At 47.2% G+C, this 18,138-nt stretch overlaps 3 protein-coding genes across 3 annotated transcripts; 1 reads left to right on the forward strand and 2 right to left on the reverse strand.

Annotated features, from left to right (window-relative positions):
- Positions 1 to 8,529: 8,529 nt before the first annotated feature.
- On the reverse strand, positions 8,530 to 9,023 carry LOC116968047 (histone H3). Its single transcript, XM_033014669.1, has one exon. The coding sequence runs from the start codon at positions 8,982 to 8,984 to the stop codon at positions 8,574 to 8,576; it is 411 nt and encodes a 136-aa protein (XP_032870560.1). The 5' UTR covers positions 8,985 to 9,023; the 3' UTR covers positions 8,530 to 8,573.
- Positions 9,024 to 11,985: 2,962 nt separating this feature from the next.
- Positions 11,986 to 12,339, reverse strand: LOC116968092 (histone H4). Its single transcript, XM_033014721.1, has one exon. It carries the CDS (start codon positions 12,304 to 12,306, stop codon positions 11,995 to 11,997), a length of 312 nt encoding a protein of 103 aa, XP_032870612.1. The 5' UTR covers positions 12,307 to 12,339; the 3' UTR covers positions 11,986 to 11,994.
- Positions 12,340 to 13,396: 1,057 nt separating this feature from the next.
- Positions 13,397 to 13,852, forward strand: LOC116968087 (histone H2B-like). Its single transcript, XM_033014714.1, has one exon. It carries the CDS (start codon positions 13,421 to 13,423, stop codon positions 13,796 to 13,798), a length of 378 nt encoding a protein of 125 aa, XP_032870605.1. The 5' UTR covers positions 13,397 to 13,420; the 3' UTR covers positions 13,799 to 13,852.
- The last annotated feature ends 4,286 nt before the right edge of the window (positions 13,853 to 18,138 follow it).

Consider the following 18,138-nt stretch of genomic DNA (forward strand, 5'->3'; position numbering starts at 1 on the left):
CTACCTGCAACTCGACTTTCAAGGAACCATGCACCTGCACAACCAGATACCTCTGCTCTACAACACTACCCAGAGTCCTACCATTCACTGTGTACGTCCTGCCCCTGTTAGATGTCCCAAAATGCAACACCTCACATTTCTCTGTATTAAATTTCATCAACCATTCCTCAGCCAACCTGGCTAATCTATCAAGATCCTGCTGCAATCTTTCACAACAAACTTCACTATCTGCAAAACCACCCACTTTTGTATCATCAGCATACGTGCTAATCTTGCCCTGTATGTGCTCATCCAAATCATTGATGTAGATGACAAACGGTAACGGGCCCAGCATCAAATCCTGAGGCACACCACTAGTCACAGGCTTTCATTCCGAGAAGCAACCTTCCACCATCACCTTCTGCTTCCTTCCATGAAGCCAATTTGCTATCCATTCAGCTACTTCTCCATGGACCCAATGGCATCTAACCTTCCAGAGCAGCCTACCGTGTTCAATCCCTCAGAATACTCTCTAGTCACTTTCCAACATGTTTGATCCCTAACCCCCGTCCCCTCGCTGCTCATCCCGTCTCCACCCCGCTAATGGTTTGTCTTCCTCCCCACCCTGTCTTATAAATTAATAAGTCATAGAAGCAGAATTAGGCTAATCAGCCCATCAACACTACTCTCCCATTCAATCACGGCTCATCTGTCGTTCCCTCTCAACCCCAATATCCCGCCTTCTAGCTACAACCTTGCTATTCAAGAACCTATCAATCTCCGCTTTAAAACTACCCAATGACTTAGCCTCCACGACTGACTGTGGCAATTAATTCCACAGATTCATCACCCTCTGGCCAAAGAAATTTGTCCTAATCTTTCTAAAGGTATGTCCTTTTATTCTGAGGCTGTGCCCTCTGGTTCTACATTCTTCTACTAGAGGGAACATCCTCTCCAAATCCACTCTGTCCAGGTCTTGCATTATTTGGTAAGTTTCAATGAGGTGCCCTCTCATCCTTCTACACTACAGCGAGTACAGGATCTATGCCATCAAAAGCTCATCATATGTAAACCCAATTATTCCTACGATTATTTTGTAAACCTCCTCGGGACCCTCTCCACGCCAGCACATTCCTCTTCAGTCAAGGAGCCTAATGCCCCTGTCCCACTTAGGAAACCTGAACGGAAACCTCTGGAGACTTTGCTCCCCACCCAAGGTTTCCGTGCGGTTCCTGGAGGTTTTTGTGAGTCTCCCTACCTGCTTCCACTACCTGCAACCTCCGGCAACCATCTGCAACCTCCGGGAACAGCTCGGAAACCTTAGGTGGTGCGCAAAGTCTCCAGTGGTTTCCGTTCAGGTTTCCTAAGTGGGACAGGGGCATAAACTACTCACAATTCTCCAAATACAGTCTGACCAGTGCCCTATATAGCCTCAGCATTGCACCCTACTTTTATGTTCTAATCCTCCCTCATGAATACTAACTGCATTTGCCCCACTTACCACTGACTCAACCTGCAAATTAACCTTTTTGGAATCCTGCACCAGCACTCCCCAGGTTCCTTTGCATCTCCGATTTCTGATTTATCTTCCCATCTAGAAAATAGTCTTTGCCCTTATTCTTACTGTCAAAGTGTATGAGCACATGTTGTGTTCCATGTGCCACTTCTTTGCCCACTTTCCCAACATGGCAAAGTCCATCTGCAGACTCCCTGCATCGTCTACTCCTCCTACCCCTCCACCTATCTTCATATCATCCTCAAACTTGGCCACAAAGCCGTTTCCTTTGATAATTGGATTAAAGATTCACCCAAGTCTTTAATATACAAAATGAAAAGTAGCGGATCTAACACCAACCCCTATGGAACACCACGTCACTGGCAGCCAACCAGAGAAAGCACCCTTTCTTCCCACCCTTTACCTTTTGTCAATTTTCTATACAGGCTAATATTTCCCCTCAAATACCATTGGCTCTCATCTTGTTTAGCAGCCTCGTGTGCAGCACCTTATCAACAGCCTTCTGAAAATCCAGGTAAACAACATCGACTAACTCTTCTTAGTCTCTTTAACTATTTACTTCTTCAAAGAATTCCAGCAGATAAGGGTAGATCTTGCCTGACATATCTGCTGGAATTCTTTGAAGAAGTAATACAAGCATACAAACTTCAGCTTATTTTATCATGACTATAGACACAAAATGCTGGAGTAACTCACCGGGACAGGCAGTTTCTCTGGATAGAACGAATGGGTGACGTTTCAGGTCAAGCCTTCTTCAGACTGAGAGTCAGGGGAAAGAGAGACACAGATATATGGAAGGGTAAGGTTTGAAAATAAGAGATCAAAGGGGACAAAGCTCAAGGAAAATGTAGAATAGATGATTGGGGAAGGTGATAACGAGACATACAAAGATTTTTTTATCGGGTGAACAGGCAGATTAGTCGGAGAACTCGGGTGGGGGAGGGAGGAGAGAGGAGAGAACAAAAGCAAACATTATTTGAAGTTAGAGAAGTCAATATTCATGCCGCTGGGTTGTAAGTTGCCCAAGCGAAATATGAGGTGTTCATCCAATTTGCATTGGGCCGCACTCTGACAATGGAGGAGGTCCAGGACGGAAAGGTCAGTATGAGAATGGGAGGGGGAGTTCAATTGTTCAGCAACCTGGAAATCATGTAGGTCTAGGCAGATTGAGTGGAGGTGTTCAGTGAAACAATCATCGAGCCTGCGCTTGCTCTCGACGATATGTAGGAGTCCACAACTGGAACAGCAGATACAGTAGATGAGGTGCAAGTGAATCTCTGCTTCACATGAAAGGATTGTCAGGGACCTTGCATGGAATTGAGGGAGGACAGATCTTTCATCTCCTGTGGTTGCAGGGGAAAGTACCCGGGGACGGGGTGTTTTGGGTGGGATGAGCTAACCCGGGAATTGCGGAGGTAATATTTTCTGCAGGAAACGGAAATGGGTGGAGATGGGAAGATGTGGCTTGCGGTGGGATCCCATTGGCGGTGGCGGAAATGTCAGAGGATAATGCGCTGTATGCAATGGCTGATAGCTTGATAGGTGAGGACTAGGGGGACTCTGTCCCTGTTGTGATTGAAGGGAGGGGGTGGGGGAGCAAGAGCAGAGCTGCAGGATACCGAGGAGACCCTTGAGGTTTTCCATACCAGGACATTTGAGATGTCCCCATTCTTTAGGGAACGGGAGTTCCCCTTTTCCATTGAAGATGAGGTCCGCACATCGACAGACCCCGACAGTCCTTTCATTTAAGGTAGAGGATCACTTGCAAATCCTTCAACCTCCTACTGTAGCCGCTGTTCCAGCTGTGTTCACCTATATATATATATATATATATATATATATCAGTGAGAACAAGTGCTGACTTGGCGATCATTTCGCTGAACACCTCTGCTCAATCCGCCTCGACCGTCTAGATCTCCCGGATGTTAAACACTTTAATGCCTCCTCCCATTCCCATACTGACCTTTCTGTCCTGAGCCTCCTCCACTGTTGGACTGAGGCCCAATGCAAATTGGAGGAACAGCGCCTCTTATTTCAATATTGCAGCTAACAACCTTCTCTAACTTCAACTATTGTTTTCCCTCTCTCCATCCTAGTTCTCCGACTAGTCTGAGTGTCCCCTTGATTGCATTTTATCTTTGATATCATTCTGTCACCTTTCCCCAGCTACATTTTCCTTGATCTTCATCCCCTTTGATCTCCTATTTTCATACTGTGTCTCTCTCTCCTCTGACGCTCAGTCTGAAGATGTCTTCGACCCGACACATTACCCATTCCTTCTATCCAGAAATGCTGCCGGTCCCGCTGAGTTACTCCAGCATTTTGTGTCTATCTTCGGTGTAAACCAGCATCTGCAGTTCCCTCCTACACATTCTATCATGTATTTTTAATTACTCGAAAACCTCATCCATAATAATAGGCTCTCAAATCTTCCAAACCGCTGATGTCAGGCTAACTGGCCTCAAGTTGCCCAACTTTTGCCACGTTCCCTTCTTGAACAGTGAAGAAACATTTGCAATTTTCTATGCTGCTGGGACCATTCCTGACTCTGGTGATTCAGGAAAGATCACGACCAATGCCTCTACAATCTCTAAAGCATCCTCTTTCGGACCTCTGCGATGTAGATCATTTGGTCCTGGTGATATCCACCTTTAGACCTTTCAGCTTCCCAAGCACATTCTACGCAGTAATAGCAACTTCACTGACTTCTGTCCCCTGTCTCCTGAGGGTCTTGAATTTCTGGCATGTTGCTGAGGAGACCGGCACAAAAAACTTGAAGCCTTGACCTGAAACTTCATCCATTCCTTCTCTCCAGAGATGCTGCCTGTCCCGTTGAATTATTCCTTTGTGTCTATCTTCAATGAAAATCAGCATCTGCACATTAAATGTTATTGAAGTTGTTCTCGATTTCTTTATTCCCCAGTACTAATTTTCCAGCGGTCCAATGCCCACGCTTCCCTCGTTTTACTCTTTATATATCTGAAGAAACTTTTGGTGTCTTCTTTTATATTATTGCCAAGCTTACCTTCATATTTAATTTTTTCTCCCCTTGTGGCGTTTTTGGTTGTCTTGTTTTTTTTATTATCTTCACAATCCGCTTAACTACCCGCTAATGTTTGCAATATTATATGCCTTTTCTTTAGTTTTTATGCTGTCTTTGACTTCCTCAGACAGCCACTCTCACCTCATTCTCCGCTTAGAATCTTCCTCTCCCTTCAGTGTGGTGTCAGAACCGAACACCCATGCCAGGCACACGGCACATTGGCCCAGGCCACTGCAACACCTGTTGTCCAGAGGGAGGGTATCTCATCCACACCCTGGGCACAGGCTTCTGCAACACCTCCTGTCCAGGTGAGACCACACCTGGAGTATAGTGTACAGTTTTGGTCTCCTAATCTGAGGAAAGACATTCTTGCCATAGAGGGAGTACAGAGAAAGTTCACCAGATTGATTCCTGGGATGTCAGGACTTTCATATGAAGAAAGACTGGATAGACTTGGCTTGTACTTGCTAGAATTTAGAAGATTGAGGGGGATCTAATATAAACTTACAATATTCTTAAGAGGTTGGAAAGGCTAAATGCAGGAAGATTATTCCTGATGTTAGGGAAGTCCAGAACATAGGGTCACAGTTTAATGATAAGGGGGAAATCTTTTAGGACCGAGATGAGAAAAACATTTTTCACACAGAGTGGTGAATCTATAACCATATAATAACCATATAACAATTACAGCACGGAAACAGGCCATCTCGACCCCTCTAGTCCGTGCCGAACACATAATCTCCCCTAGTCCCATATACCTGTGCTCAGACCATAACCCTCCATTCCTTTCCCATCCATATAACTATCCAATTTATTTTTAAATGATAAAAACGAACCTGCCTCCACCACCTTCACTGGAAGCTCATTCCACACAGCTACCACTCTCTGAGTAAAGAAGTTCCCCCTCATGTTACCCCTAAACTTCAGTCCCTTAATTCTCAAGTCATGTCCCCTTGTTTGAATCTTCCCTACTCTCAGTGGGAAAAGCTTTTCCACGTCAACTCTGTCTATCCCTCTCATCATTTTAAAAACCTCTATCAAGTCCCCCCTTAACCTTCTGCACTCCAAAGAATAAAGCCCTAACTTGTTCTCTGGAATTCTCTGCAACAGAAGGTAGTTGAGGCCAGTTCATTGGCTATATTTAAGAGGGAATTAGATGTGGCCCTTGTGGCCTAAGGGATTGTATATTTTTACATTAAAAAGGGCTTCTAAAGATCCCTTTATACTAAGTTTAATATTGCGAGTAGCTCAATTTGGGCCCATTATATCGCGCAGTATTTTTCTCGGCATTTGGGGCACAAATCTACCGCAATGTGAACGTTCTAAACCAGCGCGTTCCACAGGGACCCACTGGAAAGCTGATTTAAATGGGCATTTATTTACAGCAATTAAACACTAAATTCCTTCCATTTGGCCTATAAATTAATGTAAATGAGATTTAAAAATCATGTTTTATTGTGAATTATTTGTGAATATTATTTGGACATTTAGGCTATTTAAAAATGTTAATCATTTATTAAGAAATGGATAGATGTTTAGATCTAGTAATTGAAGTCTGAAATTAGCTACAATTAGGTAACTAACTAATTATATGCTTTAATTTCAGGTCATCCAAGTAAGATTATTTTATATTTGTTTCAGAATGCTTCAATCTATGATAACTGAAAATTTCATTCAGTTCAGGGGTATGGAGAGAAAGCAGGTACAGGATACTGAGTTGGATGATCAGCCATGATCATATTGAATGGCGGTGCAGGCTTGAATGGCCGAATGGCCTACTCCTGCACCTATTTTTCTATGTTTCTATGTCCGAAGGGTAGGGGGAATCTTACCCCCACCCTAGACCGAGGTCGCTCTCTCTATGTGGAACTCGCTGCCCGCTTGGACCGGCCAGTTGCTGAGGGAATGGCGTCAGTGACGCTGTGGGACCTTACGGACGTCAGCGTTGAGTCACGTGACTGAGACCGTCGCAACCCGGGGAGGGGCAGAGTGAGCTGTCAATCACAGGAACCGCCATGGGCAGTCATTCCGCACAGGGGAAAGATGTGGACTCGTACATCGGTGAGACCAAACGTAGACTGGGTGATCACCTTCCCTCAGTCCACCTGAACCTACTTGATTACCCGGTTGCTAAACACTTTAATTTTCCTCCCCATTCCCACACTGACTTTTCTGTCCTTGGTCTCCTCCATTGTCAGAGTGAGGCTAAACGCAAATTGGAGGAACAGCATCTCGAATTTTGCTTGGGCAGCTTGCAGCCAGTGGTATTGGCTTATTGATTTCTCTAACCACAGCTTTCCCTCTCTCTCTTTCCTTCCTCCACCCAAGTTGCACCAGCATCTCATTTTCACCCAACAAACAGCTAACAACTCCTAACACCTTTGTCATCGTTACTTTTTTTGCATATCTTTCATTCATTGTTCTTTATCTCTCTACTTCATTGTCTATATCTCACGTTTCCCTTATCACTAACTAGTCTGAAGAAGGGTCTCAACCCAAAACGTTACCCATTCCTTCTCTCCAGAGATGCTGCCTGTCCTGCTGAGTTACTCCAGCGTTTTGCATCTATCTTCGGCCTCACAATAGACAATAGGTGCAGGAGTAGGCCATTTGGCCCTTCTAGCCATTTGGCCCTCAATGTGATCATGGCTGATCATCCACAATCAGTACCCCGTTCCTGTCTTCTCCCCATATCCCCTGACTCCACTATCTTTAAGAGCCCTATCCAGCTCTCTCTTGAAAGCATCCACACACTCACAACTCTCTGTGAGAAAAAGTGTTTCCTCGTCTCTGTTCTAAATGGCTTACTCCTAATTCTTAAAACGGTGGCCCCTGGTTCTGGACTCCCCCAACATCGTGAACATGTTTCCTGCCTCTAGCGTGTCCAAGCCCTTAACAATCTTATATGTTTCAATGAGATACCCTCTCATCCTTCTAAACTCCTGAGGGTACAAGCCCAGCTGCTTCATTCTCTCGTCATATGACAGTCCCACCATCCCAGGAATTAACCTTGTAATCCTATGCTGCACTCCCTCAACAGCAAGCATGTCCTTCCTCAAATTAGGGGACCAAAACTGCACACAATCCTCCAGGTGTGGTCTCACTAGGGCTCTGTACAACTGCAGGACCTCTTTGTCCCTATACTCGACTCCTCTTATTATAAAGGCCAACATGCCATACGCTTTCCTCACTGCCTGCTGTACCTGTATGCTTACTTTCATAGACTGATGAACAAGGACTCCCATTTTCTTAAAAAGTGGGATAACATTAGCTACCCTCCAATCCACGTGAACTGATCCTGCGTCTATAGAACATGGGAAAATTATCACAACATTATTACTCATCGTGAAATAGGTATGGATATAGAATATAAACCACAACATTTCAGGTCTACTGCAGGGCCGACAGTTGTTTTTCGCGCCATTTCTGTGCGTACTAAAGGCATTTGTTGTCGGTGAAAGCAGCGACTTCACAAAGGAGGCGAAGAGCAAACAGCGGGCGCGGTTTTCTCGGGTCGATTACACATAGTCGCTATGAGATTTACAATATAAACAGATCAACCCGAGACATTGGATCAGCGGCGTGAGATTCCGCTCAGTAATAGCGAGCGTGGGACGTTGCTAAATAAAGTCCCGCTGATTGCCCGGGCCGCCACTGTAATGATATAATGAACAGCTGGGTAGAGCATGTGAAGGATAAAACAACCCAGTGACTCAGACATTAATTCAGGACAACTCACTGTGTCTGTGGAAGGGCCGAATAATGACATGTGACGCGGGGGAAATGATCAATAAAGGAGTTTGTTCTTGGGGAGACGAGAACGCGTCACAAGGGGATTCACATGGTAACCGGGTCCGTCCGGGACACTGGAGCCCGTGGGGTCAGACTCCGCTCGGCAGCTGTGACTGCGGTGCCAGTTGTGGTAAGAAAGGCCGGGACCATAATGTAAGAGGACAATGAACAGGAGGACACAGCTCTTTCCACAGCCGGGTTGGTGGCTCTTAAAAGAGCCTTTTGTTGTCCTTGGTTCGGAGTTTAAGCGCGCTCCCCGCGGATGCGGCGGGCCAGCTGGATGTCTTTGGGCATGATGGTGACTCGCTTGGCGTGGATGGCGCACAGGTTGGTGTCCTCAAAGAGCCCCACCAGGTAAGCCTCGCTGGCCTCCTGCAGGGCCATGACGGCCGAGCTCTGGAAGCGCAGGTCTGTCTTGAAGTCCTGAGCGATCTCACGCACCAGGCGCTGGAAGGGCAGTTTACGGATGAGCAGCTCGGTGGATTTCTGATAGCGCCGGATCTCCCGCAAAGCCACGGTGCCGGGCCGGTAGCGGTGAGGCTTCTTCACTCCGCCCGTGGCTGGAGCGCTCTTCCGCGCCGCTTTGGTCGCCAGTTGTTTGCGAGGAGCTTTCCCTCCGGTCGATTTGCGCGCTGTCTGCTTGGTCCGGGCCATTCTGCTTCAACACTTGTATTACAGCCTGAAATAGAGACACTGGAATGACGGAGCCGGCTCTGGAGCCGATTTTTAAATCTTTAGTGAAGGGCCGGCCCACAGCGTGAGATTGGCTGTAGTACAAATGCAAACATGTCGTTCCCGCGCTGCGATTGGCAGCAGCTCAGTCAGCAACTGGCCGCCAGTTTCAGGTCTGAGGCCGGCGGGGGAAATATTTTATATGACCAAATACAGAGATTTGTGAGCGGCGGGCGGAGCTCAGACAACCAGTGAGGGCAGGCAAATTGAACTGCCACTGGTTCAATTTCAAATTGCCCGCCAATTTAACAGCAAACAGGAACAGAGGTAAATACTCGCTTGCAATTGTGAATGCAGCACTATTCTGTTCCTACCATCATAATTCGAATTAATTAAATCACCGCCGTAATTGATTCTTAAAGGGTTGACGGTGGATGGGCAATAGAAGGCATTTAAAGACTGCATGGATGATCTACAACAATTGTTTAGCCCAGTTTGGCAAAATAATAAATCAGGGAAGGTAGTGCATCCGTGGATAACAAGGGAAATCAGGGATAGTATCCAAACAAAAGATGGTATACAAATTAGCCAGAAAAAGCAGCCTACCAGGGGACTGAGAGAAATTCAGTCCAGCAGAAGAGGACAAAGGGCTTAATTAGGAAAGGGAAAATAGATTATGAAAGAAAACTGGCAGGGAACATAAAAACTGACTGCAAAAGTTGTTATAGATATGTGAAGAGAAAAAGATTAGATAAAACAATCCCTTGCAGTCAGAAACGGGTGAATTGATCATGGGGAACAAGGACATGGCAGACCAATTGAATAACTACTTTGGTTCTGTCTTCACTAAGGAAGACATAAATAATCTGTCGGAAATAGCAGGGGACCGGTGGTCAAATGAGATGGAGGAACTGAATGAAATCCAGGTTAGCCGGGAAGTGGTGTTAGGTAAATTGAATGGATTAAAAGCCGATAAATCCCCAGGGCCAGATAGGCTGCATCCCAGAGCACTTAAGGAAGTAGCCCCAGAAATAGTGGATGCATTAGTGATCATTTTTCAAAACTCTTTAGATTCTGGAGTAGTTCCTGAGGATTAGAGGGTAGCTAATGTAACCACACTTTTTTAAAAAGTGAGGGAGAGAGAAAACGGGGAATTACAGACCAGTTAGTCTAACATTGGTAGTGGGGAAACTGCTAGTTAGATATTAAAGATGGTGTAGCAGCACATTTGGAAAGTGGTGAAATCATTGGACAAAGTCAGCATGGATTTATGAAAGGTAAATCATGTCTGACGAATCTTATCGAATTTTTTGAGGATGTAACTAGTAGAGTGGATAAGGGAGAACTAGTAGATGTGTTATGTCTGGTCTTTCAGAAGGCTTTCGACAAGGTTCCACATAAGATATTAGTATACAAACTTAAAGCACACAGTATTGGGGGCTCAGTATTGATGTGGATAGAGAACTAGCCGGCAGACAGGAAGCAAAGAGTAGGAGTAAACGGGTCCTTTTCAGAATGGCAGGCAGTGACTAGTGGGGTACCGCAAGGCTCAGTGCTGGGACCCCAGCTATTTACAATATATGTTAATGATTTGGACGAGGGAATTGAATGCAACATCTCCAAGTTTGCGGAGGACACGAAGCTGGGGGGCAGTGTTAGCTGTGAGGAGGATGCTGCAAGGTGACTTGGATAGGCTGTGTGAGTGGGCAAATGCATGGCAGATGCAGTATAATGTGGATAAATGTGAGGTTATGCACTTTGGTGGCTAAAACAGCAAAATAGACTATTATCTGAATGGTGGCCGATTAGGAAAAGGGGAGATGCAACGAGATATGGGTGTCATGGTACACCAGTCATTGAAAGTAGGCATGCAGGTGCAGCAGGCAGTGAAGAAAGCGAATGGTATGTTTGCAATCATAGCAAAAGGATTTGAGTATAGGAGCAGGGAGGTTCTACTGCAGTTGTACAGGGTCTTGGTGAGACCACACCTGGAGTGTTGTGTACAGTTTTGGTCTCCTAATCTGAGGAAGGACATTCTTGCCATAAAGGGAGTACAGAGGCTCACCAGACTGATTACTGGGATGTCAGGACTTTCATATGAAGAAAGACTGGATAGACTCGGCTTGTACTCGCTAGAATAGAAGATTGAGGGGGGATCTTATTGAAACATATAAAATTCTTAAGGGGTTGGACAGGCTAGATGCAGGAAGATTGGTCCCGATGTTGGGGAAGTGCAGAGCAAGGGGTCACAGTTTAAGGATAAGGGGGAAATCTTTTAGGACCGAGATGAGAAAAACATTTTTCACACAGAGAGTGGCGAATCTGTGGAATTCTCTGCCACAGAAGGTAGTTGAGGCCAGTTCATTGGCTATATTTAAGAGGGAGTTAGATGTGGCCCTTGTGGCTAAAGGGATCAGGGGGTATGGAGAGAAGGCAGGTACAGGATACTGAGTTGGATGATCAGCCATGATCATATTGAATAGCGGTGCAGGCTCGATGGGCCGTGTGGCCTACTCCTGCACCTGTTTTCTATGTTTCTATGTTCTATGTTTCTATTTAAACCACTAAGTCTGAATATGGGTGCGAATTTACAGACCCGATGTCGAAACTGACGGTATCCAGTTCTACCCGAGACTGGAGATAAACCACTGCTTCCCGGGGAAGTTTCGAGTCGACCTTTGTGTTGCTGGATTTACAAAGTGTTAAATAGCAAAGGGGAGAACGGAGATAACCTCTATGATATTTGGCCTGGAAAATGGTCTACTATAAGCCACTCCTGTTTAAACCTTCAGAATATCTGCCTAACTTCAGCTTTCCTCATCACAACCGCTGAAAGCACGAATCAATCAAATGCATGCAGCGGTCCGGCAATAAATAAAAGTTCATTCATTACATCATCTTTTCATGCTCGTCGTCGCGTCTCCCTCAGTGAAATGGTGGGTGGCTCTTAAAAGAGCCTTTGTTTTGTCGATTAGATAAAGGGAGGAATTCTTCAACCGCCGAAGCCATAAAGTGTGCGGCCCTGGCGTTTCAGAGCGTACACCACATCCATGGCAGTGACCGTCTTACGCTTGGCGTGCTCGGTGTAGGTGACCGCATCCCTGATCACATTCTCCAAGAAAACCTTCAGCACGCCACGGGTCTCCTCGTAGATCAGACCCGAGATTCGCTTGACACCGCCACGCCGAGCCAGGCGGCGGATAGCTGGTTTGGTGATGCCTTGGATATTATCGCGAAGAACTTTGCGATGCCGTTTGGCTCCGCCTTTGCCCAGTCCTTTACCTCCTTTCCCTCTGCCAGACATGATGTCACTTCACTGAAGTCGCTGCACAATAAATGGCCGAATGCTACTGTCTCGTTTTATACACAGCGCCCCGACCTGCTCGAGAAACGCACAGAGAGAGAGAGAGAGAGAGAGAGAGAGAGAGGCGAGAAGGGGAGGAGACAGAGTCAGAGTGACAGACAGAGCAGAGAGCGGCCTCTCATCCCCAGCTCCTTCCCCGGTTTTCTGCAACCGCCAATTTCCAACGGTTTGCTGACAATACACCCAAGACTCAGCGCCCCGCAAACTTTCACAGGCACGGATTCCACATTAAAGGTCAATCAATAATATTACTGCCTAAATACTGTGACGTTACTGCTTCTGCACCCCTCCCTCTCTGCCCCTCCTCCCACTGTGCCCTCCCCTACCTCCCTTGCTGCCCCCTCCCCTCCCTCTCTTCTCCCTCCCTCTCTGCCCCCCATCCTCTGCCGCCCCCCTCCTTCTCTGCCGCCCCCCTCTCTGCAACCCCCTCTCTCTGCAACCCCCTTTCTCTGTCCCCCCCTCTCTGCAACCCCCTTTCTCTGTCCCCCTCTCTCTGCCCCACCCCTCCCTCTCTGCCCCCCTCCCTCTCTCTGCCCCCCCCTCTCTCTCTCTGCCCCCCCCCCCTCTCTCTCTCTGCCCCCCCCTCTCTCCCTCTGCCCCCCCCCCCCTCTCTCTCTCTGCCCCCCCTCTCTCTTCCCCCCCCCCCTCTCTCTCTTCCCCCCCCTCTCTCTCTGCCCCCCCCTCTCTCTGCCCCCCCCTCTCTCTGTGCCCCCCTCTCTCTCTCTCTCTGCCCCCCCCTCTCTCTCTGCCCCCCCCCCCTCTCTCTCTGCCCCCCCTCTCTCTCTCTCTCTGCCCCCCCCCTCTCTCTCTCTCTGCCCCCCCCCCCCACTCTCTCTCTGCCCCCCCCCCTCTCTCTGCCCCAGTGCTGTGTTTGGTCGCAGCTAAGCACTGTGATTGGTTGCACCTGAGGTGCAATCAAAGGAATGATTGACATCAACCAATGACAATGTTCGCTTTCCCCAATCCCTCATTAGCATAGGGCGGTGGTGCTGACTATTTAGTCCGCGCTCGGGTTGAGTTCCCTACATTTGTGTGTCCAAAGCCGACAGACGAAATGCCTGACCCACCGAAAGTGAAAGTGGCCAAGAAGGGCGCCAAGAAAGCCGTGTCCAAACCTGCAGGCAAGGCGGGTAAGAAGCGCAGGAGGTCGAGGAAGGAGAGTTACGGCATCTACATCTACAAAGTGATGAAGCAGGTTCACCCCGACACCGGCATCTCCTCCAAGGCCATGAGCATCATGAACTCGTTCGTCAACGATATTTTCGAGCGCATCGCAGGTGAGGCTTCCCGCTTGGCCCATTACAACAAGCGGTCGACCATCAGCTCCCGGGAGATCCAGACCGCCGTGCGCCTGCTGCTGCCCGGGGAGCTGGCCAAGCACGCCGTGTCGGAAGGGACAAAGGCGGTGACCAAGTATACCAGTTCGAAGTAAACATTCTCAATCCTGATAAACCGAAAACCCAAAGGCTCTTTTAAGAGCCACCCACAATCTCACTGAAAGAGTTGTAGCATTATTTCGACATCGAATTGCTGCAAAATTGTATGGGGACTTTTGGAAACACGGGTACATAAACCCTTCCACTGTTATGATCCGTGAGACGCATTTGCTCCGTTCGATTACCAGTTAATGGAGATGCAAGATTAAATTCCCAGATTCTCTCATATCGGAGAATTAATTTACTCCGTTGTTATTATAAAAAGGATTGGGAAGCAAGTGACGGGCGAAATGAGGTACGCAAGATCTGAGCTTATATTGTATTTGTTTTTGGAGATTATTGGGCTAAAACATTTTTGGCGGACTTGTTCAAACTCTTGCGGTCCGACGGTTGGTTTCCGCGCTTCTCTTGTTGCCGCCTGTTCACTGGTGTACGACTACACTCTGATTGGGATGTTCCTCTCACCAGGGATTAGGCGCTTCACTATTCATCCGGGAAATACAAGGAGGGAGGAGGGGCAGAGTTAGTATTTCTGGTAAAATGTCTGGTGAGAAAAGACTATGCGAAAAATGCTCAGGGGTCATGTTTAGACGGAGCTCTTCGTGCTCAGATAAATAGTAGTTCCTCTGCGGGATTTAGACTAAAACGGGCATACGGAGACTCGTCTGTGGTAGATACACAGAACGGTTGTATAACGGGAATATCCCACACCCGCCGGTACTCAGCTCTTCCAGACACTAAGGTGTAGGTGGCTCTCAGAAGAGCCTTTGTGTCATTAATTTTATATTTCTGCTCTTGCTGTTAACGCTGTTAACCCTTCGTATCGGCTTGTTAAACGTTCTTATTGTCCCGGGCCGCTCCAGGAATTCAGCCGTCAGTAGCTATGTATACCGGGCTCCAACATCCACCCGCTTAGCATAGTTACCTTATTTTCAGAAGCCGGTGAACACGGCCCACCGGGAACTGCAGCCCGGCCCGGGACGAGTGAGATGTGGGCTTGGTCCGAGGTTTACCACCTGTTTTCCCTCGTCCAGACATTTCGATTAATGACGAAATCAGGCCCGTACGAAGCTTTTCAAAAAGGGGGGTGGCATAACAGGATTACAAAAAAAAGTGGATAAATTGGCAAAGGAGGCTGTAAAAAAAGAAACATAGAGGTAAATTTACAACTATCCAAATCTGAAGGAAAACACATTGTGTGGAAGAAAATAAATCAGGAATGGCAACAATACTGGGAACAGGAGGCAAAGGGGAGACACCTCTATTCGCTACAAAACAGAGTGGGCATTACAGCAAGAAGAGGGGGAACAGGTAGTATTAACAAGATTGAGGATAGGACACACTCACCTGAACAGCACATTAAAAATATTGGGAAACCCTACTGGGCTGTGTGAGGAATGCCATCAACCAGAAACAGTTGCATGTAGGAGATATGGGACAGAAAGAGGATTTATGATCATTGAAATGAGGAAAATTGGATTGACAGAAATATCAGTAAAGAACATTCTACAGTGTGGAGGGAAAGGAAAAGGAATAAAGTTGTTGTTTGATTTCTTGAGGGCCTCTCGGCTTATAAAAAGGATCTAATATAAAGACATGTGTACTGTGGAATGAAGCCAGAAGGTGGCAGCAATGCAACATTGCGGATGCCGGCTGCCGTAAAACTCGAAAGATGAAGAAGAAGAAGTAGGATTACAAAAAACTTAACATCACGAGCGCGAAGCGTGAAGTCCCTCGATGCCAGGGTCCAGGGCCCGCTTAAGGGCCCTGGAAGCTCAGGGGTTTTAGATACTCTCTGATGCCTTATTTTGGAGCATTTTTGCACCAGATTTATGACCAATATTTCAGAAATTAACAGGAATCTGAGGTAGCTTTTTCACACAAAGGGTGCTGGGTGTATGTAACGAGCTGCCAGAGGAGGTAGTTAAGGCTGGGACTATCCTAATGTTTAAAAGACATTTGGACACGTACATGGATAGGACAGATTTAGATGGATATGGGCCAAACGCATGTAAGTGGGACGTTTAGATGGGACATGTCGGTCGGTGTGGGCAAGTTGGGCTGAAGGGCTTGTTTCAACACTTCATCATTCTATGACTAAAAAGTGAAGAAGAAAAATGCATGTAGATAAGTAGAGCAGATTTGAAAGAGGAGTGATATGTTAAGGCAGAGATAGGTTTATGGGTGGAAAGGAACATAGGAAAGGAGGGGGGAGAGTGGTCTTGGGCAGATGGGTGAAGGAAAAATAATCACAAAGTGCTGGAGTAAAACTCAGTGGGTCAAGCAGCATCTGCGGAGAATATGAATAGGCAACGTTTCACAGAGTGCTGGAGTAACTCAGTGGGTCAGGCAGTATCTCTGGAGAAAAGATATAGATTATATTTCGGGTCAAGACCGTTCTTCAGTGATATTCATGATGTGACATGCATAGACATTCCTGAATGTTACCCAAACAATCGTGAGCTACTTTGTTATGGTGCTTGCCCTCTCCTATAACATCTCTGCTGCCTTGGGTGATGCAGGACAGGACACAAGCTTTGGGACACGGTGTGAAAGCTGTTGCCGTCTGTCTCAGCCTGGTAAAAACCTGGATGGAGTGGATTTGGAGAGGATGTTTCCACTAGTGGGAGAGTCTAGGACCAGTGGCCACAGCCTCAGAATTAAAAGACATTCCTTTAGGAAGGTGATGAGCAGGAATTTCTTAAGTCAGACGGTGGTGAACTGTGGAATTCCTTGCCACAGATGGCCTCCTCTTGAACATCAAAAAAACGAAGGAGCTGATCATGGACTTTAGGAGGGCACATCATCCGAGGACGTACACTCCATTGAGGATAAATGGGGGTCCTGTGGATAGGGTGAACTGTTTTAAATATCTGGGAGTCCACATCTCCGAGGATATGACATGGGCATCACACGCCTCAGCCCTCGTGAGTAAGGCAAGGCAGCCTTTACCACCTCAGGCAATTGAGGAAATTCAGAGTGTCTCCGAGGATCCTCCAGTGCTTCTACGCAGCGGCGGTGGAAAGCATCTTGTCCGGGAACATTACCATCTGGTTTGGGAATTGCTCTGCCAAGGACAAGAAGGCTCTCCAGAGAGTAGTGCGTTCGGCCAAACGCACTATGGGAACTTCACTTGCCCCCCTGCAGGAACTATACATCAGGAGGTGCAACTCCAGAGCCAACAATATAATGAGAGACCCTTTCCACCCCTGCAATGGACTGTTCCAGCTGCTACGGTCAGGCAAACGCCTCCGTTGCCATGCGGTGAGAACGGAGAGGTTGAGAATGAGTTTCTTCCCAGAGGCCATTCGGACTGTAAACGCCTATCTCACCAGGGACTAACTCTACTGAACGTTTTTCCTTCCATTATTTATTATGTAAAAGAATATGTGTGTTATGATTGTGTTTATAGTTTGTTTGGTTGTTTGGTTATTTGTCTTTTGCACGAAAGTCCGCGAGCATTGCCACTTTCATTTCACTGCACATCTCGTATGTGTATGTGACAAATAAACTTGACTTGAATTGACTTGACTGTGGAGGTCGTCAATGGACATTTTTCAGGAGGAGATTAATAGATTGGCCTCATCAGCAACAACGATGAGTCGGCCTATATGGAGGAGGTCCAGCTCCTAGCAGCATGGTGCGCTGACAACAACCTGGCCCTTAACCCCAAGAAGATCAAGGAGCTCATTGTAGACTTCAGGAAGTCTAGGAGCAGCACGCACACCCCCACCCACATCAACGGGACGGGGGTGGAACGTGTTTCCAGCTTCAGGTTTCTGGGGGTCAACATCTCTGATGACCTCTCTTGGACCCACAATACCTCAACTCTGGTCAAGAAGGCTCACCAGCGTCTCTTCTTCCTGAGGAGACTGAAGAAGGTCCATCTGTCTCCTCAGATTCTGGTGAACTTCTACCGCTGCACCATCGAGAGCATCCTTACCAACTGTATCACAGTATGGTATGGCAACTGCTCTGTCCCCGACCGGAAAGCACTGCAGAGGGTGGTGAAAATTGCCCAATGCATCACCGGTTCCTCGCTCCCCTCCATTGAGTCTGTCCAAAGCAAGCGTTGTCTGCGAAGGGCGCTCAGCATCGCCAAGGATTGCTCTCACCCCAACCATGGACTGTTTACCCTCCTACCATGCGGGAGGCGCTACTTGTCTCTCCGTTGCCGGACCAGCAGGTCCAGGAACAGCTTCTTCCCTGCGGCTGTCACACTACTCAACAATGTACCTCGGTGACTGCCAATCACCCCCCTCCACAGACACTCCTCCCACAGGAAAAACACTATGACTGTATGCATGTAAATAGATTTATTTATTGAAATCATATT

This window comes from Amblyraja radiata, chromosome 43 (assembly GCF_010909765.2).
Source record: "Amblyraja radiata isolate CabotCenter1 chromosome 43, sAmbRad1.1.pri, whole genome shotgun sequence".
Classification (NCBI taxonomy): domain Eukaryota; kingdom Metazoa; phylum Chordata; class Chondrichthyes; order Rajiformes; family Rajidae; genus Amblyraja; species Amblyraja radiata.

Coding starts and splice junctions, on each gene's coding strand:
- LOC116968047 (XM_033014669.1), bottom strand. CDS start 8,984: ATGGCCCGGACCAAGCAGACAGCGCGCAAATCGACCGGAGGGAAAGCT.
- LOC116968092 (XM_033014721.1), bottom strand. CDS start 12,306: ATGTCTGGCAGAGGGAAAGGAGGTAAAGGACTGGGCAAAGGCGGAGCC.
- LOC116968087 (XM_033014714.1), top strand. CDS start 13,421: ATGCCTGACCCACCGAAAGTGAAAGTGGCCAAGAAGGGCGCCAAGAAA.